Here is a 16,777-nt window from a genome sequence, read left to right as displayed (position 1 = left end):
TTTCATCCGCCTTGCAAACAGCCTCTGAATAGATTAGTCAGAGCTGTAATTTGAGATGAGCCCTTAACGCTACGAGGAGCTGGGCTCAAAGGACGGAATAGTATAATAATAATAAGTATAATAGTAAAGTATCGAACAGCCTGAAAAGAAGCAGTTCCAGGGTGAAACATATTGGATTCTCTCAAAGTACGCATTTAGCTTTAAATGCAAATAAAAAAAAACATTATCGTAATCTTTCAAACTTGCAAAATTGTAAAAGTAAGTGTCCAACTTATTTATTTTTGGTCAGAAATGTGCTACGTGCCTCCGCCCTAACTAAAGTGACTTAACATAATAAACATACTCCAGTGGTAATATTACAAATAATACTTCACTGATTTCGTATACAGTTGTAGAGAACTATTTTTGTGGTATGTCTATCATATTATTTTCCAAATTGATTAAGTGACTGTACATTTTTCAGAGGTTAACATTTCCAAAGAGAAATGCACATTCCTGTTTTAGTGTGTGATCGATGATCTCATCAACCATGAATAAGACGCTTCCATCCCATAATGAGAAAGAACCCTTTAAAACGGCCTGAGCCGGATCACCGGCAACAACCAACGTATTGTTTCCTTTGACATGCTCAACCTGTCCAAAAAAAAATAGTACCGGTCAGTAAGTAGTAAAAGTAGAAAGTAGGAGTAAGTAGTAAAAGTAGAAGTAGTAAAAGTAGAAAGTAGGAGTAAGTAGTAAAAGTAGAAGTAGTAAAAGTAGAAAGTAGGAGTAAGTAGTAAAAACAAAGAACTCATTGTAGTTCATGTTTGAACTACAAACACCACAGTGACCTATGCGCTCCTTCCGCCTCTTTGATGCACCTGTCGGAGGGGGGCGGGGTGAGTGACGTCACCTGGAGCTGGATGGGGGATGGGGGGGGGACGATCCGCCTCCGCCAGTCTCGGTGAAAGTAGTTCCTCCGGCCGTGAAGCGGAACAACATGGCTTCATCTTAGCCGCGTCTACGATGCGGCGCAGCGGACGCGACGCGGCTTCCTCCACGCATCCACGATCACGGGGGGATTTTAAACCGCCTTCACGGTAGAGAGCGAAGCTTCCCCCGAAGATGGGAAACACGATCCTGTTGGCGCTCCTGCTGGCTCACCTGCCGACAGGTGAGGCTTCAAAGACCGTACGGTCCAAGTATAAAGGCCTTTATACAAGTATTAGCTGCGTTTGTTTTAGTCTGCGGGTAGAAACGAGGCTAAAGCCGGTCGAAAGGAACAGCGATGCGCGCTGGTTAATTATCAACAGGTGTAAGCAGGACAAGGCCGACTCCAATCACGTGACCGCGCACGAACAGCGCCTTCCATCAAAGTATAAGTATTCAATCAGCAAGACGGGGAATGTGAATTCTGCAGAACAAGGCGTGATCGGAGGCCCGTAGATGGTTTAATTATTGGTTCCATCTACAGCTTGCAGCGCCGCTTTAGATTAGTGCTTTTGTGTTTTGGGTTTTTGAAGAAAAACAATAAATCTAAATGTTCGTATTGTTACGGAACAGGACCGAAAAAATCATGCAGAGAGAATATTCTCAAATTGTCCTTTTGGATTGTCACATTTTTATGTTATATGAGGTTATTATCATTATTATTATTGCTATTATTTTTATTTGTCATTGCTATGCAGACAGCTAATTGTTTACCATTTTATCCACGGCGGGAAATACTGGTTAATCTCATTATAGATTAATTTTTTTGTTTTTATTAATTAAATTGTTGTTTGTTTTTTATAAAGTGAAAACAGTGACCTATAATGAATAAAAAATATTATTCATTATGAACAGGTCGTTACCCCTCTTCACGTTTCTCAAACATGCGTCTGTCCGGGTTTGTTCTGCGTGATCAAAGGAAAGCGGCCTGAACCTGACTCTGAACCCTGACTGATCATTTTCTAGTTGCCAGGTTGTCTGTCGTCATCCTGTTTTCTCTACTCCACAATACTCTTACCTCTAATGGCTCAGCGCAAGAATGCTGAAAGACTTGTGGATGAATTGTTAACCAGTCTGCTCAGATTTAATCACTCAGGCAAACATAAGAGGTTTTTTTTTTTCTCTATTCAACTTTTCAATAACATGTCAGAGTTAGTCGTTGTACCTTTTAGTCCTCTCTCTCATCTCCGTCTTCGTTCTGCTTGTGTCAGAGCTGCTGTCCATCCAAGTGATTGTCCCGGAGACAGAGCGGAGAACAACGCTGTTTGCGTCGGTGATCCTGCGCTGCGACTTCTCGACCTCCGCCAACCCTCAGAACGTCCTGGTCACCTGGAGGTACAAGTCCTTCTGCAAAGACCCCGTGCTGGAGTACTATTCCACCGGTGAGTCCACAGGTGGCAGGAGAGGGGCAATAATAGAATAGAATAGAATAGAATAGAATAGAAAGCCTTTATTGTCTTATTATTGGCATAGTAGCTAAACAATGAGATTAGGAGTGCAGCTCCGTCTGGTGTCTAAAACAACATAAAATACAAATGATAACGGAACATTCAAGTACTTGCAGGATAATTTAAAGTGAACAGTGCATGCAGAGAGATTGACCAGTATTTAGCATATGTTCATAGCATACATTTGTTATTGCACGTTTGTTATTGCACATAGTTGAGTAGGTGTGTGTTTAATCCTGAAATCAATCCAAAGCATCCAATGAAGAAAACTCCTTTTGATTCAGTACCGAAGATGAGATTGTATTACTTCAATTCGTGTATTTGTGGCGATGTAGTCAGATGATTTACGAAAATAACAAATATTGTGTTTAATTTGTATTTTGAGGTTTGGTATTTAATATTTAATTGTTCCCTTCATTAATTTACCACTAAATTGCACCAAAATCCTTTTCAGGGAAGTGTAGCAACAGTTAAAATGCATTTCTCATAATAATAAAAACAAAAGGGGAAAATATGAATATAACAATCACACAGCTCTTGCCAACAATTTCATTTTAGCTGTACCTTGTTAGCATAATTAGCAGCTGCACTGGCACTAAAATTGACTAATTTGGTGCAGTAGAGATGATGTCTATTTATTCCATGTATTTTTCCTTCCTTCATTACCCATAATGCAACCAGACTGCCCAACAGATCAGTAGGAGATTCATGTGATATTCTCACCGCAGCTGTTGTAGATTTGAGCCGCTTCACACGGCGACGTCTGCAAGCACAAAATGTTTCCATGACATTTTGCATGCATCAGAACAAAGCGGTAAAATACAATTTCCTAATAAAGTTCTGGACAGAAGGAGATGTTGTAAAACAAAAGAACGACTGCTGGTCATGTTACAGGGACGCATGAAGACTACGACTCGGTTCATTTCCTGGTTGCGACATGTTGCAAAAAGGAGCGATCGCTACGATGTTTTAAAACTTGAAAACTCTCCGGTGTCGTTCTGTAGCCTACCAGGCCGCCCTGCAGCTGGGTCAGGACCCTGCCAACGACTGCCCGGATCGGCAGCGCACGATCCGGACGGTGATCCAGAAGAGTGGCCTTAGTGAGCCCATCCTGGGCGCCGACTACCGAGAACGCAGGATTACCATTCAAAACAGTGAGTGGGGCCCATATCTGTCTATAATCACGCTTGTGTTAATTATTTAGGATGATGGTTTATTTAATTTTGTTTGGTTTGTGCATGATGAATAAGAATTTCCCAGTTGCTTTGCAATTGGAGGAACTCATCACATTTACTCCGTCTTCTCTCCTTCTGCCAACAGAGGCTGACCTGGTGATCGGCGAGGTAATGTGGTGGGACAACGGCGTGTATTTCTGCAACATCGATGCTACCGGCGACACCTCGGGGGACTCCGACAGAGAAGTGAAACTCATCGTGTACCGTACGTTCGCTCTGTCGAGACGGTGGCGCAGCAGGCCGCACAGGCCCTGAAACGGATGTGCTGTCCTCCCTGCAGACTGGCTGACCGTCCTGCTCATCATCCTCGGTGCGCTGCTCCTCATCCTCCTCTTCGCCATATGTTGCTGCCAGTGCTGCCCTCAGAAGTGCTGCTGCTACGTCCGCTGCCCGTGCTGTCCGCAGACATGCTGCTGCCCTGAGAAAGGTAGAGGAGATGCGTTCGGCCTCTTACCCGACAACTTTATCCTTTTGTTACTTGCTACCCGAAACGTGCCACAGGTTCAGCGTGCAGCAGGAGTTACCGTGGTAATGTACAGACTGTGCATGATCTTTATTTACACAAGCTTTATTTACTTAAACATTCATTGCATCGCGGAGAAAATGGCTGCCTGCACACTCTGCACTGGTTCGGGCCCGAATAACAAAGATCCAACAGCAAACCTTTGTGATTTCAGCTGTGATGCAGCACAGGATGATTCGAGAGGCTCAGAGGGCGATGGTTCCGTGGATGAACGGCCAACCCCTCTACGCTCCCATCAGCGCCAACGCCTCCTCGCAGGGCGTTCCTATCCTCCATTCAGGTGAGTGAGACAAAGGTGCAATGAGACTCACCCCACCTGAACCGAGGATGAATGTTTGGTTTCGGGATACAACGCAACGAAAACCAGGGGAGTTGAAAATGAGAAACTTTATTCTTTGATTGTTGGGCTATTTGCCGACGCAGCTCTTTCCGTCTTCACTTCAGGTCGTCAGCCTCTCTGGGGTACTCTGTCACTAATTAACGGTTAACGTCATCCATCTTTGGATGTTCCGTTCTTTTGATGATGCTGTCCCAACACTCGTCACGTTCTGTTTCTGTTTACATAATACACAGTGCAATATGCATGTCTGAAATCCGTTGTGAAGTTGAGCCTCACCTTTGTTCCAGGTTCATTTTCCGACTATCCCGTCAAACAGAACTTCGCCATGGCTCCCATGCAGCTGTCGCCCATAGCCCTGCAGCAGCAGCCTCTTGCCCCGCCTCCTTTTCACCATGTGAATGGCAGCCTCCAAGGCAGCAGCCGTGCATCTGGCCAGGTGTTGGACTACTTAGAGAACCAAGTGAGGGGGCTTGAAGTGGGGGCACCCCAAATGGCTCGTTACAGCGCCCAACACATGCCCCCGTTGCAGCTGCAACTCCCGCCCCAGCCTGCCCCTCCAGCAGTCCCCTACACGCCCGGGCCCCCGAGTATGTTGTCAGCCCTGGATGACTTGGGGGCCAGAGGGCTCGAGAGAAGGGTGATCACCCTGCCTCCCATTATCCAGCGAGTACCGAGTTTCTCCTCGCGCAGGGGGACCGGAGCTGGAGATGGGGCCAGGTTGTCAAGCCAGTCCAGCGGGAGTACAAACCGCTCCGCAGGACGTCTCCTTCGCAACGGCCGGGGCTACGGAGACGTCTCTCCTCCCAGACGGGGGATTTTGCGCGAGTACAGCGATGACTCTGAGCGGGAGAGCAGAGGAGGAAGAGCCCCGCTCAGGGACTCGAGGAACGAGAGGGTCGCATCTGTCGGGAGGAGAGGAGGCGGACCCAGGCCTCGTGCTCGTAGTCGCGACGACCTGATGGAGGAGCTGCGCGGCCGAGCCTCTAGGAAGGAGAGGAGCTATTCGCCTCCTCAGCGCCGTCGAGAATCCTGGAGTTCAGAAGAAGAACACGACAAGAAAAGAAAAGGAGGCAAGTGGAAAGATTGGCCAGAGAAGCCCCCCAGCTACTTCTCCATAGAGAGCCATGTTGGACAGAGCAACAGCCGGAGGACCTACAACCACCTCTCTGTAAGACCCCCACTCTAATGCTGCCGCACACTCCTGGTTTATGCTTATTCACATTTTTATTTTTAATTATCCTTGAATTCTTCCTCATGATCATAATCATCCTGAATAGTTTTACAGTTGATCAAAGGAAATTATTTTGGGGATCCCGACCAGAACTGAGGTTATGAGATTATATCTTTCATTAAAATACATTTGGATTGGCCTTCTGCTCATTCCAAGCCACCGTAATAAGATGAGTGAATACACTGTAAGAAGAAGGGGATGCTTTTATCGGCACCGTGTATCTGGAGATGATCTGAGTTGTTCGTTGTTTCTGATTTATATCTGTGCAGTGACATCACCAGGATAGTGTCATTTATTTGGATCATATTTTTCCTGTCTATATTTGGGTGCTAGCCTGCTAACAAGCTGCCTGTTTCTATTGAATTGTATTTCCCTCTTAAACTTAACGTCACCTCCATCACTTTTCTCTCTTAGGATAGAAGCTCCCGTAGCAGCAACAGCGTAGTCATCTGAAGCATTTCTGTCTTTTTAAAGACCTTCCTTCCCCGAGAATGAAGACGCAGCGTGTCCTTAATGTGTTCAACGACAGCGACCATCGATGTCCTTGTGATGGAGATTTAATCTGTACGTACAGAGCGATAGAGTTGAGTCTGTAAATTTCAGATGGAACAAAGAAGATGTTTTTAGTGTTTGGTTTTTGTTCCTGTAACTTTAATGTGTGTCTTTTCCCACTGGTGATGGCTCTTCTCAATTTAGTTAAAAACTAAACAGTTCCTGGAAGTTAATTGTCGTCTGTGACGTTTTTTAGGATTTTAGGTGTAAAGTTTTTGAATGTGTCCAGACGGATATGTTTTGTTTGTTTTTTTATCATTTCTTATTTGGTAATAATTTCTTGTACTATTTAAAGTGTATTTTTTCTATCTTTGTCCATATTTGACAGTAGAAACAAACGTGCGTGCTGTAGTTTGGAATCTCTTACTGTTAGAATATCATTTTGATTTCACTCATGTTTACTTTTGTCACAAATGATGTGTAATGATTATATGTTTTAAATAAACCCTTTTTGCATACAGCTCACATGTTGTGGGTTATTTAATGTGCTTTGATATAAACAGTTTACGTACGCTCTTAGGAACCCAACCAGACAGAAGTGATCCTTCAAAGTTCAAAATGGGAAACTGACTTTCTGACATTACTTGGGTTTCTTCTGAAGTTAATCTAAAAGAGGATTTCTTATTTTGTATTGTATTTTGAAGTTTGCTTGCATAGTGCAATTGTTTTATCAAGTTGCCATAAACCAGTTTTCCCAGTGAAAACATGAAATCAATTTAATTTTTTGATGAGAAATACTTAATATGAGAAACTGTGTTCATGTATTTTATTTCATTTTTATTTCATTTTTTTACAGACTGTCATATATTGTTTCTGAATTGATTGATTCATCAGTTTGCATTGGTGATTTGTCCATGGAGTGAATGTTGGTCTATCTGTGTTTAGAGTGTGGTCCAGGTATGTCCAGCAGGAGGAGCCAGATGTTATTTATATGATCTTTGCTGTGAATAATTCTTTTTATAGTCTTATTTCAAGTCTAATCTGTTAAAGAGCTGCGCTAACAACGCAGCAATCATTATATTATGATGGCGAGTTCTGGGATCGATCTACGCAAAAAAATATTCCTTTAAATGTGGGAATGTGTTTGTCCTGCTGGATCATAGGGGGGGGCGTGATTCTGTCGAAAGCCAAGCAGACCCGCCCTACTTATTTGATTGGCTAGTCCTTGTCTTGGCTGGCTGAGAGGTTGTACCGGATTGGTTAGTTTTCTCCCTGATCGTGAGAATAACGGGGACAGCCAATCAGCCAGTAGGACGGGTCTGAGTGGGTTGAGCGCTCTGACGTTGCTGCTCTTTGATTGGTGGATGCTCTAGAGGACTGAGGAAGTCAAAGCTGTCGTCATATTCTGGATCAGCTGTTCGTTATCAATCCCAGGCAAACAGCCACAGCTGATCGATAATCCCAGCGCAGGGCAAATAGGTGCGTCCTATGAACATCGCAGCCGCACCTTCACGTCGTTTTCAGGTAAGGCTAGCTGGCTATCGGCTACGTGCTAACTGGGATTAGTGGATGCGCAGATTTTTCCATAAAGGAAAAAACTATTTTAGGCACGTCTGACGTTCCGAGGTCGTTTTTTATTTGACCCCCCCTGTGCCGCTTTGCCCCCCCCGGCTGCGTGCAGGCAGCATGAACTCTCTCCCAGGCAGAGTCGCGCTGCTTCTGTGCAGGCCCACGGCAGCGGGCGGCCTGCGGCTCTCTGCCGGCTCCCCGCGTCTCCTCGCCGCGGGGATGGCGCCCTTCCTCCGGGGTGTGAGGGTCTGCCACTCCGGGACTAAAACCAAGCGCAGCGTCAGCACCAAAAAGCGGGGATACGACATCACCAGAAACCCGCAGCTCAACAAGGTTAGTTCATTGATCATAATGGTGGTTTTATTTATTTATTATTGAACAGATAGTTAATAGTTAGTTAGTTCTACTGCAACCATTTCCAGGTAAAGGTGTAGATGTGAAATCCCCTAAAGCAGGGGTCAAACTCCGAGGGCCACATCAGAGTTATGATTGTCCTCAAAGGGCCAGTTGTCATGGTAACACGTTGTAAATTAAATGACACCACTCCTTAATGTGTTGCTAAATAACTGTTGATTATTTATTACTTAAGTTACAACTATGCAATTGCATAGTTGTAAGAAATATATGGAGTTTAGGATGTTGGGGATGGGGTGGGGGTGGGGGGGGGGGGTCCTTCCTCTTCTAACGCCTAGTCAGCAGTTACACTCTAATCATTGGTCGATTCAGCAGTAATAGTGAACTCGAAAGTGTAAAAGTTCAAGCGAGTGATTCAGTGCCCCCCCCCCCTCCCAACCGGCCATAAAGTCGGTCTTAAACCTGATGAAGTAGAGAACAGGAGTCCTGATCAGGTTGCTTCCGTGTCCTTCCACCCATGTGAGCACATTAACTCTGTTAATCTGTGACCGCCCCTCCCTTCAGCAGCTGCAGCTCCGTTATCAGCATTGTGGGAAGGGTTCCCATCCGGACCCGTGGCGTTGCAGCACGCTGCTGACGGCACGCTGCTAGCATAAAGGCGAGCGTAAAGGCGCTCCTCAATCAGGCCTCTTGCGGGACAACTCTTGACCTGGCGGTTGCACTCTGAGCCAGTTGTTTGGCAAACCGAATATCACACTCCTACGGCTGCGTGATTACTTTAGTGGGGCATGGGGTGGGCTCGGGGCGTGCCTTCAGGCACCCCCCCCACCATTAGACGCCATAAATAAACCTTGACTCCAGTGTCTCTTCTAGAAACCTGCCAGTGCAGAGACAAATGAGAGGCATTAACCCCCCCAAGCAGGAGTCGCATTTCTTTTTGGTTTGTGAACCCCACCCTCTCTCTCTCTCTCTCTCTCTTTGTGTGTAACCATCCCTCCTCCTCCTCCGCCCCTGCAGGGAATGGCATTCACCTTCGAGGAACGCTTGCAGCTGGGCATCCACGGCCTTCTGCCCCCCTGCTTCCTGTCCCAGGACGTTCAGGTGCTGCGGGTCATGAAGAGCTACGAAACCCGCTCCAACCCTCTGGACAAGTGAGAGAACCGGCGAAGGCTTTTAGACGGCCGCGGTCAGAAACGCTCCCAATCCACAAACCTTCGTCCCGCACATCTGCCTCTGCTCATCTGTGTCAGTCCGAACACGACTAGACGTTCATCTGCGGTCGCATCAGAAGCTCTAAAAGGCGCTTCTGTCGGCGCAGTGGTTGAATCCACGCCGCGCGGCTGCAGATGTCCCACGTTCCATCTCTCTCTCTCTCTCTCTCTCTCTCCCTCAGGTACATCCTGCTGATGACGCTGCAGGACAGGAACGAGAAGCTGTTCTACCGTCTGCTGACGTCGGACATCGAGAAGTTCATGCCCATCGTCTACACTCCCACCGTCGGCCTGGCCTGTCAGCAGTACGGGCTGGCCTTCAGGAGGCCGCGGTGAGAGTCGCCACGCCTGATCTCTGGCTGCGAGATGATAGTTCCACGATAGTTAATCGTGTTTAATCTGCACTCTGAGAACATTTAAACCGAGGAAGGACTCTTGGGTTTCACTGTGTTTCTTGCTTTCATGTCATATAAAGGGACCCGTCGTTTCTAAGGCGGGATCGTACAGTAGCGGTGTGCGTCGGTGATGGTCAGGGATCTGACTCATCAATCAATCAGAATCATTGATCACACCTCGGCCCACACAGCTGCTGTGTAACTGAAACCTTCCTGCTTGCAGAGGACTCTTCATCACCATCCATGATCGTGGCCACATCGCCACCATGCTGAACTCCTGGCCTGAAGACAATATAAAGGTGCCCCCATTCTCACACACACACGCACGCACACACACACACACACACGCACCTGCTGACGCGTGTTTTCTGTGCAGGCCGTAGTGGTGACGGATGGGGAGCGTATTCTGGGCCTCGGTGACCTGGGAAGCTACGGAATGGGCATCCCCGTGGGAAAGCTGGCGCTCTACACGGCCTGTGGCGGCGTTGGACCGCAGCAGTGCCTCCCCGTGCTGCTGGACGTCGGCACTGACAACCAGGTGTGTGTGTGTGTGTGTGTGTGTGTGTGTGTGTGTGTGTGTGTGTGGGCTCAGACCTGTCTCTTACCGACTGAACTATTTCTGGTTCAGACCCTGCTCGACGATCCGCTGTACATCGGACTGAAGCACCGGAGGATCCGAGGAAAGGAGTACGACGAGCTGATCGATGAGTTCATGCAGGCAGTGACGGACAAGTGAGTGGAAACGGAAGCCGCTCCGGAACGCGGAGCGTTCCTGACGTCTGACCGGGAGACTCTGCCGCCCTGCAGGTACGGGATGGACTGCCTCGTGCAGTTCGAGGATTTCGCTAACAGCAACGCCTTCCGCATCCTCAACAAGTACAGGAATCGGTACTGCACCTTCAACGATGACATCCAAGGTTGTATTAAAACCTTCGTGTGAAGTCGCGTTTCCTTTCTCTTACTCCCGGTGTTCCCACCTAGAAATACCACGAAGAAACGAGAGAGAGCTATCAGGAGAAGTTTATCATTATATAAAACTCCATTCATTTATGACATCATTCAGAAAGAAATAATAAAAAACAGAGTTTTCATTAGTTTTAAGGCGTGTTCTGGAAATTAACCTTATCTTCTTTTGAGGTCGCATCCAGCACCAACTTGTTGCACACAAGAAAAAACATCTTATTGAAATTAGTAACTAAAGAAAGATGTAGAATTTTGTCAAATTTAGAATGAATGCCGTTTTCAAAGTGTGCTTCAAAAATGCTGGATAAAAAGTAGCAGTTGGAAATGTATAATTTAAGAAATATATAAATAGCAAAAGACACCACTGCAACATGATTGATGTGTTACTGTTCCACTGACAAAAATATTGAAGTCACGCCCAGGACGAGTTATATTGCAAACATAAATATCAAGGAGAAAATGTCAAACTTCTAATGCGATCTTGTGAAAAGTGGAAATCAGTGACCAAAAAATAATCACTTAGCTCATAAAGTGAATAAATAAATGGTATTTATTTACTCCAGGGTTTCCTCTTCTTTCAGGCACAGCCTCCGTCGCCGTCGCTGGGATCTTGGCCGCACTGAGGATCACCAAGAACAAACTCTTAGACCACACCTTTGTGTTCCAGGGAGCAGGCGAGGTGAGCACATCTGCCTCTGAAACGCGTAGAACTCCATAAAGGAGAACGGGAATCATCCTCTGCTTTCCCACAGGCTGCTCTGGGTATTGCTAACCTGCTCATGATGGCCATGGCCAAAGAGGGGGTCACCGAAGAAGCAGCTGCCAAGAGGATCTGGATGGTGGACTCCAGGGGGCTCATCGTAAAGGTGACCCCCCCCCTCAGACGTTCCCCACGTAGAGACGCGGTAGCAAAGTGGAAGTCTAGAGAGAGAAAATATCATCTTCATCCAAATTCAGGGGAGAAGCCATCTTAACCACGAAAAGGAGGCGTTTGCTCATGACCACCCACACCTGAAGACGCTGGAGGAGGTTGTGCTCACCATAAAGCCCACTGCAATCATAGGTGAGTCCACCTGGAGGTAAGCGCGGGCCTCCCTGGAGACATCGCAGCGCTAAAGATCTGCAGCGGCCCCTCGGAGAAGCGTGTGGTTGTAAAGAGGCGTCCGACTCCTGATGCATTCCGTCTCTGTTTCCGGAACACAAAAAGGCGTGGCTGCGATTGCAGGAGCATTTACGGAGAAGATCCTCAGAGACATGGCGTCCTTCAACGAGAGGCCGATCGTCTTTGCCCTCAGTAATCCCACCAGCAAAGCGGAGTGTACGGCCGAGCGCTGCTACCAGCTCACGGAGGTACCGCCGGGCGCAGGCGTCCGCTGCAGAACGCCTTTCTGCTCGCTCATCCTCCTCTCCGCCGTCCTCAGGGCAGGGGGATCTTCGCCAGTGGGAGTCCGTTCGATAAGGTGGTTCTGGCCGATGGCCGGACCTTCTACCCTGGGCAGGGGAACAACGCCTACGTCTTCCCCGGAGTCGCTCTGGGCGTCATAGCCTGTCGAGTGCGTCACATAACGGACGACGTCTTCCTCACCACGGCAGAGGTATCTGTTGCCCTCGGTTACCTCATATTGGTGATGCATAAACATGCATTTATGGAGGAGGTAGCGATACTGCTTTCCTTTTGCTTGTTCGCCATCCCAGGCGATCGCTGACATGGTGACGGAGGATCACCTGGCGGAGGGGAGACTCTACCCCCCCCTCAGCACCATCAGAGAGGTCTCCTTCAAGATCGCGGTGAAGGTGGGGTGATCTTTCCACCAAGTGTCCCTCATTCCTTACACATGAGACGTGGCGCTTCAGTCGGATGTTTCAATGCAATGAGAGCAAATTACGCAATGATGATGATGATGATGATGCATATATTTATGAGATAGAATGTTAGGGTACAAGTACAGTCAAACAGTAGCATGTATCACAGTACAAGTACAGTCAAACATCCTGTCTAAGAGGAGCATTTCAAAAAAGCCCTTCGTACATAAACCATCAACATTTAACAATACAAATAAAACTAATATTAAATTACTCAATTGATGCAAAATAACAATAAAATAAAAATAAATTACACCACAGATGCAGAATGACAATAAATTCCAAGGACACTTAAGATGTGCAACGTAGGTGGACAAAAAAAAGGGAGGGGGGGTTGATCCGGAGAGAGTCGTGATGACTATCTCCGTTTCTGCCCCCCTGAGACGTGCATTTTTAGGGCCGTTTTGAAGGAGGCCGAAGAGGTGCATGTTTTGAGGGCAGGAGTAATTTCAATATGTCCTAAAAGACGGCGGAATAAGGTTTCGTCATAAAGTTTATTTAGTCCTTCCATGAAAGGACGTCCAACCAAGTTTAGTTTTGTGCGTTGAACACACCAATTCACTTTTCCCAGTTTTTTTAAACTTAATGTAGATGAAAGCATATTTGAAGATAATATTTTTTTAGAGATAATTCTTCAGCAGTGAGGGGATCATTTATTTTCAGTGCTTTTAGAACTATCGTAGTGATAATTCGTGCTTTCTTCTCTTCCAGCTTGTTAACTATGCGTACAAACACAACATGGCTTCTGTTTACCCGGAGCCTAAAGACAAGGAGGCGTTCGTGCTGTCTCACATCTACAGTCCGGATTATGACTCCTTCACTCTGGACACGTACTCCTGGCCTCAGGACGCCCTGACGGTCCAGGACGTGTAATCCCGTCCCGCTCTGTCCAACACCTCCTGCTGCAGCAGCGTCTCATGGACAGCGTTTCTGTCCTTTCCTTTGTGATTGTAAGCCTCTGCGTCCTTCAGGTGGTCGGTGGCCTCTCCGATTAAGATTTAGAAGCCGAACGGCGCGTTTTCTACGTTTCTCATGCCCTCTTTGGTGTTATCATGCCACCCTTTTTGGTGCTGTATTGTGTTAAGTGTATGTTTGATCATTGGAGTGTTTTATGGCTGTTCGCCAGCATCGTGTCAGACAGCAGAAGCAGATGCTCTGTGTCTTCTTGAATTTAAATCACACTCCTCACGATCCTCAGTCCGTTTCTGAGCGATGAATCAAAGCCGCTGTGTTGAAGACAAAGCAGCGGTTCACAGCGACGCTGACGAAGCTTGTCTTCTGTCGTGACACGAAACAAATGTCTGGAGCTCTCAGTGCCTCTTTCTGCGCGGCCTCGGGACGCCAGTGCGCCGCATTACGAGGTCTATTTGGTGGCTGCTCACGCCGTCGTAGAAGCCACTTCTGATTTGACCCTACGATCTGTAGGTAGGGCTGAAGACACTCCAGAATCCGTCTTTCTGGATGAGATTAATGCTTTATAAAGAGGGATTATAGGACATTTAATCTCACTGTCGGGATAATTTTGTATTCAAACAAAGACTCTGCTTGATGTTGCGTCTTTGCCAAACTGAGTGGCGAGCTGCGTCCGTTTTTCCAGGAGAGCATGAGGCTTTGAGGGATTTAGTAGCGAGTGCATGTTTTCAAAGGGAACAAGACTCTTTTAAAATAAAATTATTGTTAAAGTGAATGATTTGAAGTTTATTTTCCACATTCTCATGTAATCATTTCGGATCCTGAACTCTGCGCTGCTGTAGAACCGAACCGCTCCAGTGTCCGTGTGTTAGTTGTTCTGTTGGGGACGTCCCGCTCCCCATGAGAGGATGGAGGGAGTCATTATAAATAAAGGAGCTCAGTTCGGTCTCTTGAGGGGTTTCCGTCATGATTTATCACATAAAACATTTGTCCACGAAGGACGGACAGACATGATCAGAGGTGCATTTATCATTTATCTTGGATGAAATGGTTAAATTCCCAAAATGTTTGTGTTAGCATTCACTAAATTCCTAAACGTTAAGGAGGGATTTTCTTTCCGTTTGTAGAGAGTTGGAATGACTCCGTGGGACATGACGATTAGATTTTGGTGGATTTCAAGATCCAGAAATTTTTTTAAACGACTCTTTGTCCATCACAAGTTCTTTGTGCATAAAGCCTGGAGCGCCTGATCAGTCTGATCTGGATACAAGCAGCCGTCCAGATCCTGTGACGGCTTTTCTCTGGTGCATCTAGGAAATCTGTCTCCTTATTCTAAAGTGTGACGGCATCTTATTGCTCAGACTTGTATTTATAGTTCCAAGTGTTAGCCAGGTTTCTTTTGGAAAAATGCATTTATTCTTCCCATGGGCTCCCCACCCATAGCAGGGACCAAAGGGGTCGGGTGCATTGTGAGCCGGGTGGCAGCCGAAGGCGGGGACCTTGGCGGTCCGACCTTCGGCTCCAGAAACTAGCTCTAGGGACGTGGAACGTCACCTCTCTGGCGGGGAAGGAGCCTGAGCTGGTGTGCGAGGTTGAGAAGTTTCAACTGGATGTAGTTGGCCTCACCTCAAGCAGGGGCAGCAGAGAGAAAAGGGGAGGAGGAGGAGCTCACAAAGCTGATTTCTGTCTTCCTTTAGCCAAGACTTGGGGTGGGAGGAAGTGTGTTCATACCAGATGGGACAGTAGATGCGAAGACATTAAGGGTTAAACATTCCCAACATTTCCTGAAAATTTCATCAAGATCCAACCAGAACGTTTTGAGTTTTCTTGCTAACGGGCGGCTGGACGGCCGATGTCAATTATTTCCCTATGCAATATAAACTTGTGTTTTATTTGCATCAACTGAGTGTTGCTTTGATCTTTTGATACCTCAAAAAATACATTCATCAAAGATCAAAGAACCTTTGCAGTTGCCTATAAATGTACAGCTTTTAAGCCTGATGATGTCTTCATTACCATGGACAAACAAGTAAACTCCTATATGCCTCAGGTTGAGGACCAGAAACCGGAGATTAACAGTCTTAACGCTTCTCTGAAAGACCCTCAAATGGTTTCTCTCTCTCAGAAGAACGCTAATGAGAGCGATCAAATTAAGTCGGTGGACGAGCAGATGGGGGAGAGGGGGAGGGAGAGGTCACTTCTAGTCGTCAAGACCAAAATATTTCAGATGAAAGCAAACGCAGAGCAGCGGGAAGCGGAGCTGACCAGTCTCAAGGCTTCTCTGAAAGACACTCAACAGCAGCTGGAGGAAGAGAGAAAGCAGAAAGAAACTATGCAACTAGAGATCTGCAATCTCAAATCACAGTTGGTTGAAGCCACCACCCTTCAAACAGGAAGAGCTGCATTAAAGCCGCATGAGGAAAAGCAACGGTCTGCTGAACAGAAAATGCTATCTCGCTTACAGAAGAACGATAATGAGAGAGCTCAAATGGAGGCGGTGGAAGAGAACATGAAGAAGGAGATGAAGAGGAAGAGGACAATTCTACTCGTCAAGTCCAAAATATTTCAGATGAAAGCACACATAGAGCAGCAGGAAGCGGAGCTGACCAGTCTTAAGGCTTCTCTGAAAGACGCTCAACAGCCGCTGGAGCGCCAGCAGCTGGAGGAAGACAGAAAGCAGAAGGAACTTCTGCAAGAAGAGATCTGCACCCTCAAATCACAGCTGGTTGAAACCAACACCCTTCGAACACAAATAGCTGCATTGAGGCTGAAGCTAAATGACGAGGAACGGCAACGATCAGCAACTGAAGAGAAAATGTTGTCTCTCTCGAGAGATCAAATTAAGGCGGTGGAGAAGAAGGGGGAGAGGACAATTCTCAAGCTCACGTCCCAAATAGATGAGATGAAGAGAAACACAGACATTCATGTTTCTCAGCTTGAGCAGCAGCAAGTAGAGATGAACAGTCTTAACGCTTCGCTGGGAGAGACTCAACAGCAGCTGGAGAGCCAGCAGCTGCAGCTGGAGGAAGACAGAAAGCAGAAAGAAACTATGCAAGTAGAGATCTGCACCCTCAATTCACAGCTGGTTGAAACCACCAACACCCTTCAAACAGAAATAGCTGCATTGAGGCTGAAGCTAAATTATAAGGAACAGCAGCGATCAACATTGGAACAAAGAGTGTTGTCTCTCTCTCAGAAGAACGCTAATCAGAGAGATCAAATTAAGGCGATGGAGAAGCACAGGGAGAGTACAGTTTTAAAGCTCACATCCC

At 46.7% G+C, this 16,777-nt stretch overlaps 2 protein-coding genes across 2 annotated transcripts; both read left to right on the top strand.

The window, feature by feature from the left end:
- Positions 1 to 1,098: 1,098 nt before the first annotated feature.
- LOC137902318 (immunoglobulin-like domain-containing receptor 1) lies at positions 1,099 to 6,740 on the top strand. Its single transcript, XM_068746401.1, has 8 exons — positions 1,099 to 1,153; positions 2,181 to 2,351; positions 3,422 to 3,571; positions 3,738 to 3,857; positions 3,933 to 4,079; positions 4,330 to 4,455; positions 4,803 to 5,683; positions 6,161 to 6,740. Exons 1-8 carry the CDS (start codon positions 1,105 to 1,107, stop codon positions 6,197 to 6,199), a joined length of 1,683 nt encoding a protein of 560 aa, XP_068602502.1. The 5' UTR covers positions 1,099 to 1,104; the 3' UTR covers positions 6,200 to 6,740.
- A 926-nt stretch (positions 6,741 to 7,666) lies between these two features.
- On the top strand, positions 7,667 to 14,447 carry me3 (malic enzyme 3, NADP(+)-dependent, mitochondrial). Its single transcript, XM_068746049.1, has 15 exons — positions 7,667 to 7,762; positions 7,920 to 8,140; positions 9,179 to 9,312; positions 9,555 to 9,704; positions 9,991 to 10,066; positions 10,144 to 10,305; positions 10,396 to 10,499; positions 10,575 to 10,684; positions 11,312 to 11,409; positions 11,483 to 11,596; positions 11,688 to 11,793; positions 11,938 to 12,080; positions 12,152 to 12,325; positions 12,426 to 12,524; positions 13,305 to 14,447. The coding sequence occupies exons 2-15, from the start codon at positions 7,925 to 7,927 to the stop codon at positions 13,464 to 13,466; spliced, it is 1,848 nt and encodes a 615-aa protein (XP_068602150.1). The 5' UTR covers positions 7,667 to 7,762; positions 7,920 to 7,924; the 3' UTR covers positions 13,467 to 14,447.
- Positions 14,448 to 16,777: the final 2,330 nt, after the last annotated feature.

Source organism: Brachionichthys hirsutus, chromosome 12 (genome assembly GCF_040956055.1).
Source record: "Brachionichthys hirsutus isolate HB-005 chromosome 12, CSIRO-AGI_Bhir_v1, whole genome shotgun sequence".
Taxonomy (NCBI): domain Eukaryota; kingdom Metazoa; phylum Chordata; class Actinopteri; order Lophiiformes; family Brachionichthyidae; genus Brachionichthys; species Brachionichthys hirsutus.
The sequence above is the reverse complement of the archived record's forward strand: the minus strand, read 5'-3'. Positions and strand labels throughout refer to the sequence as shown.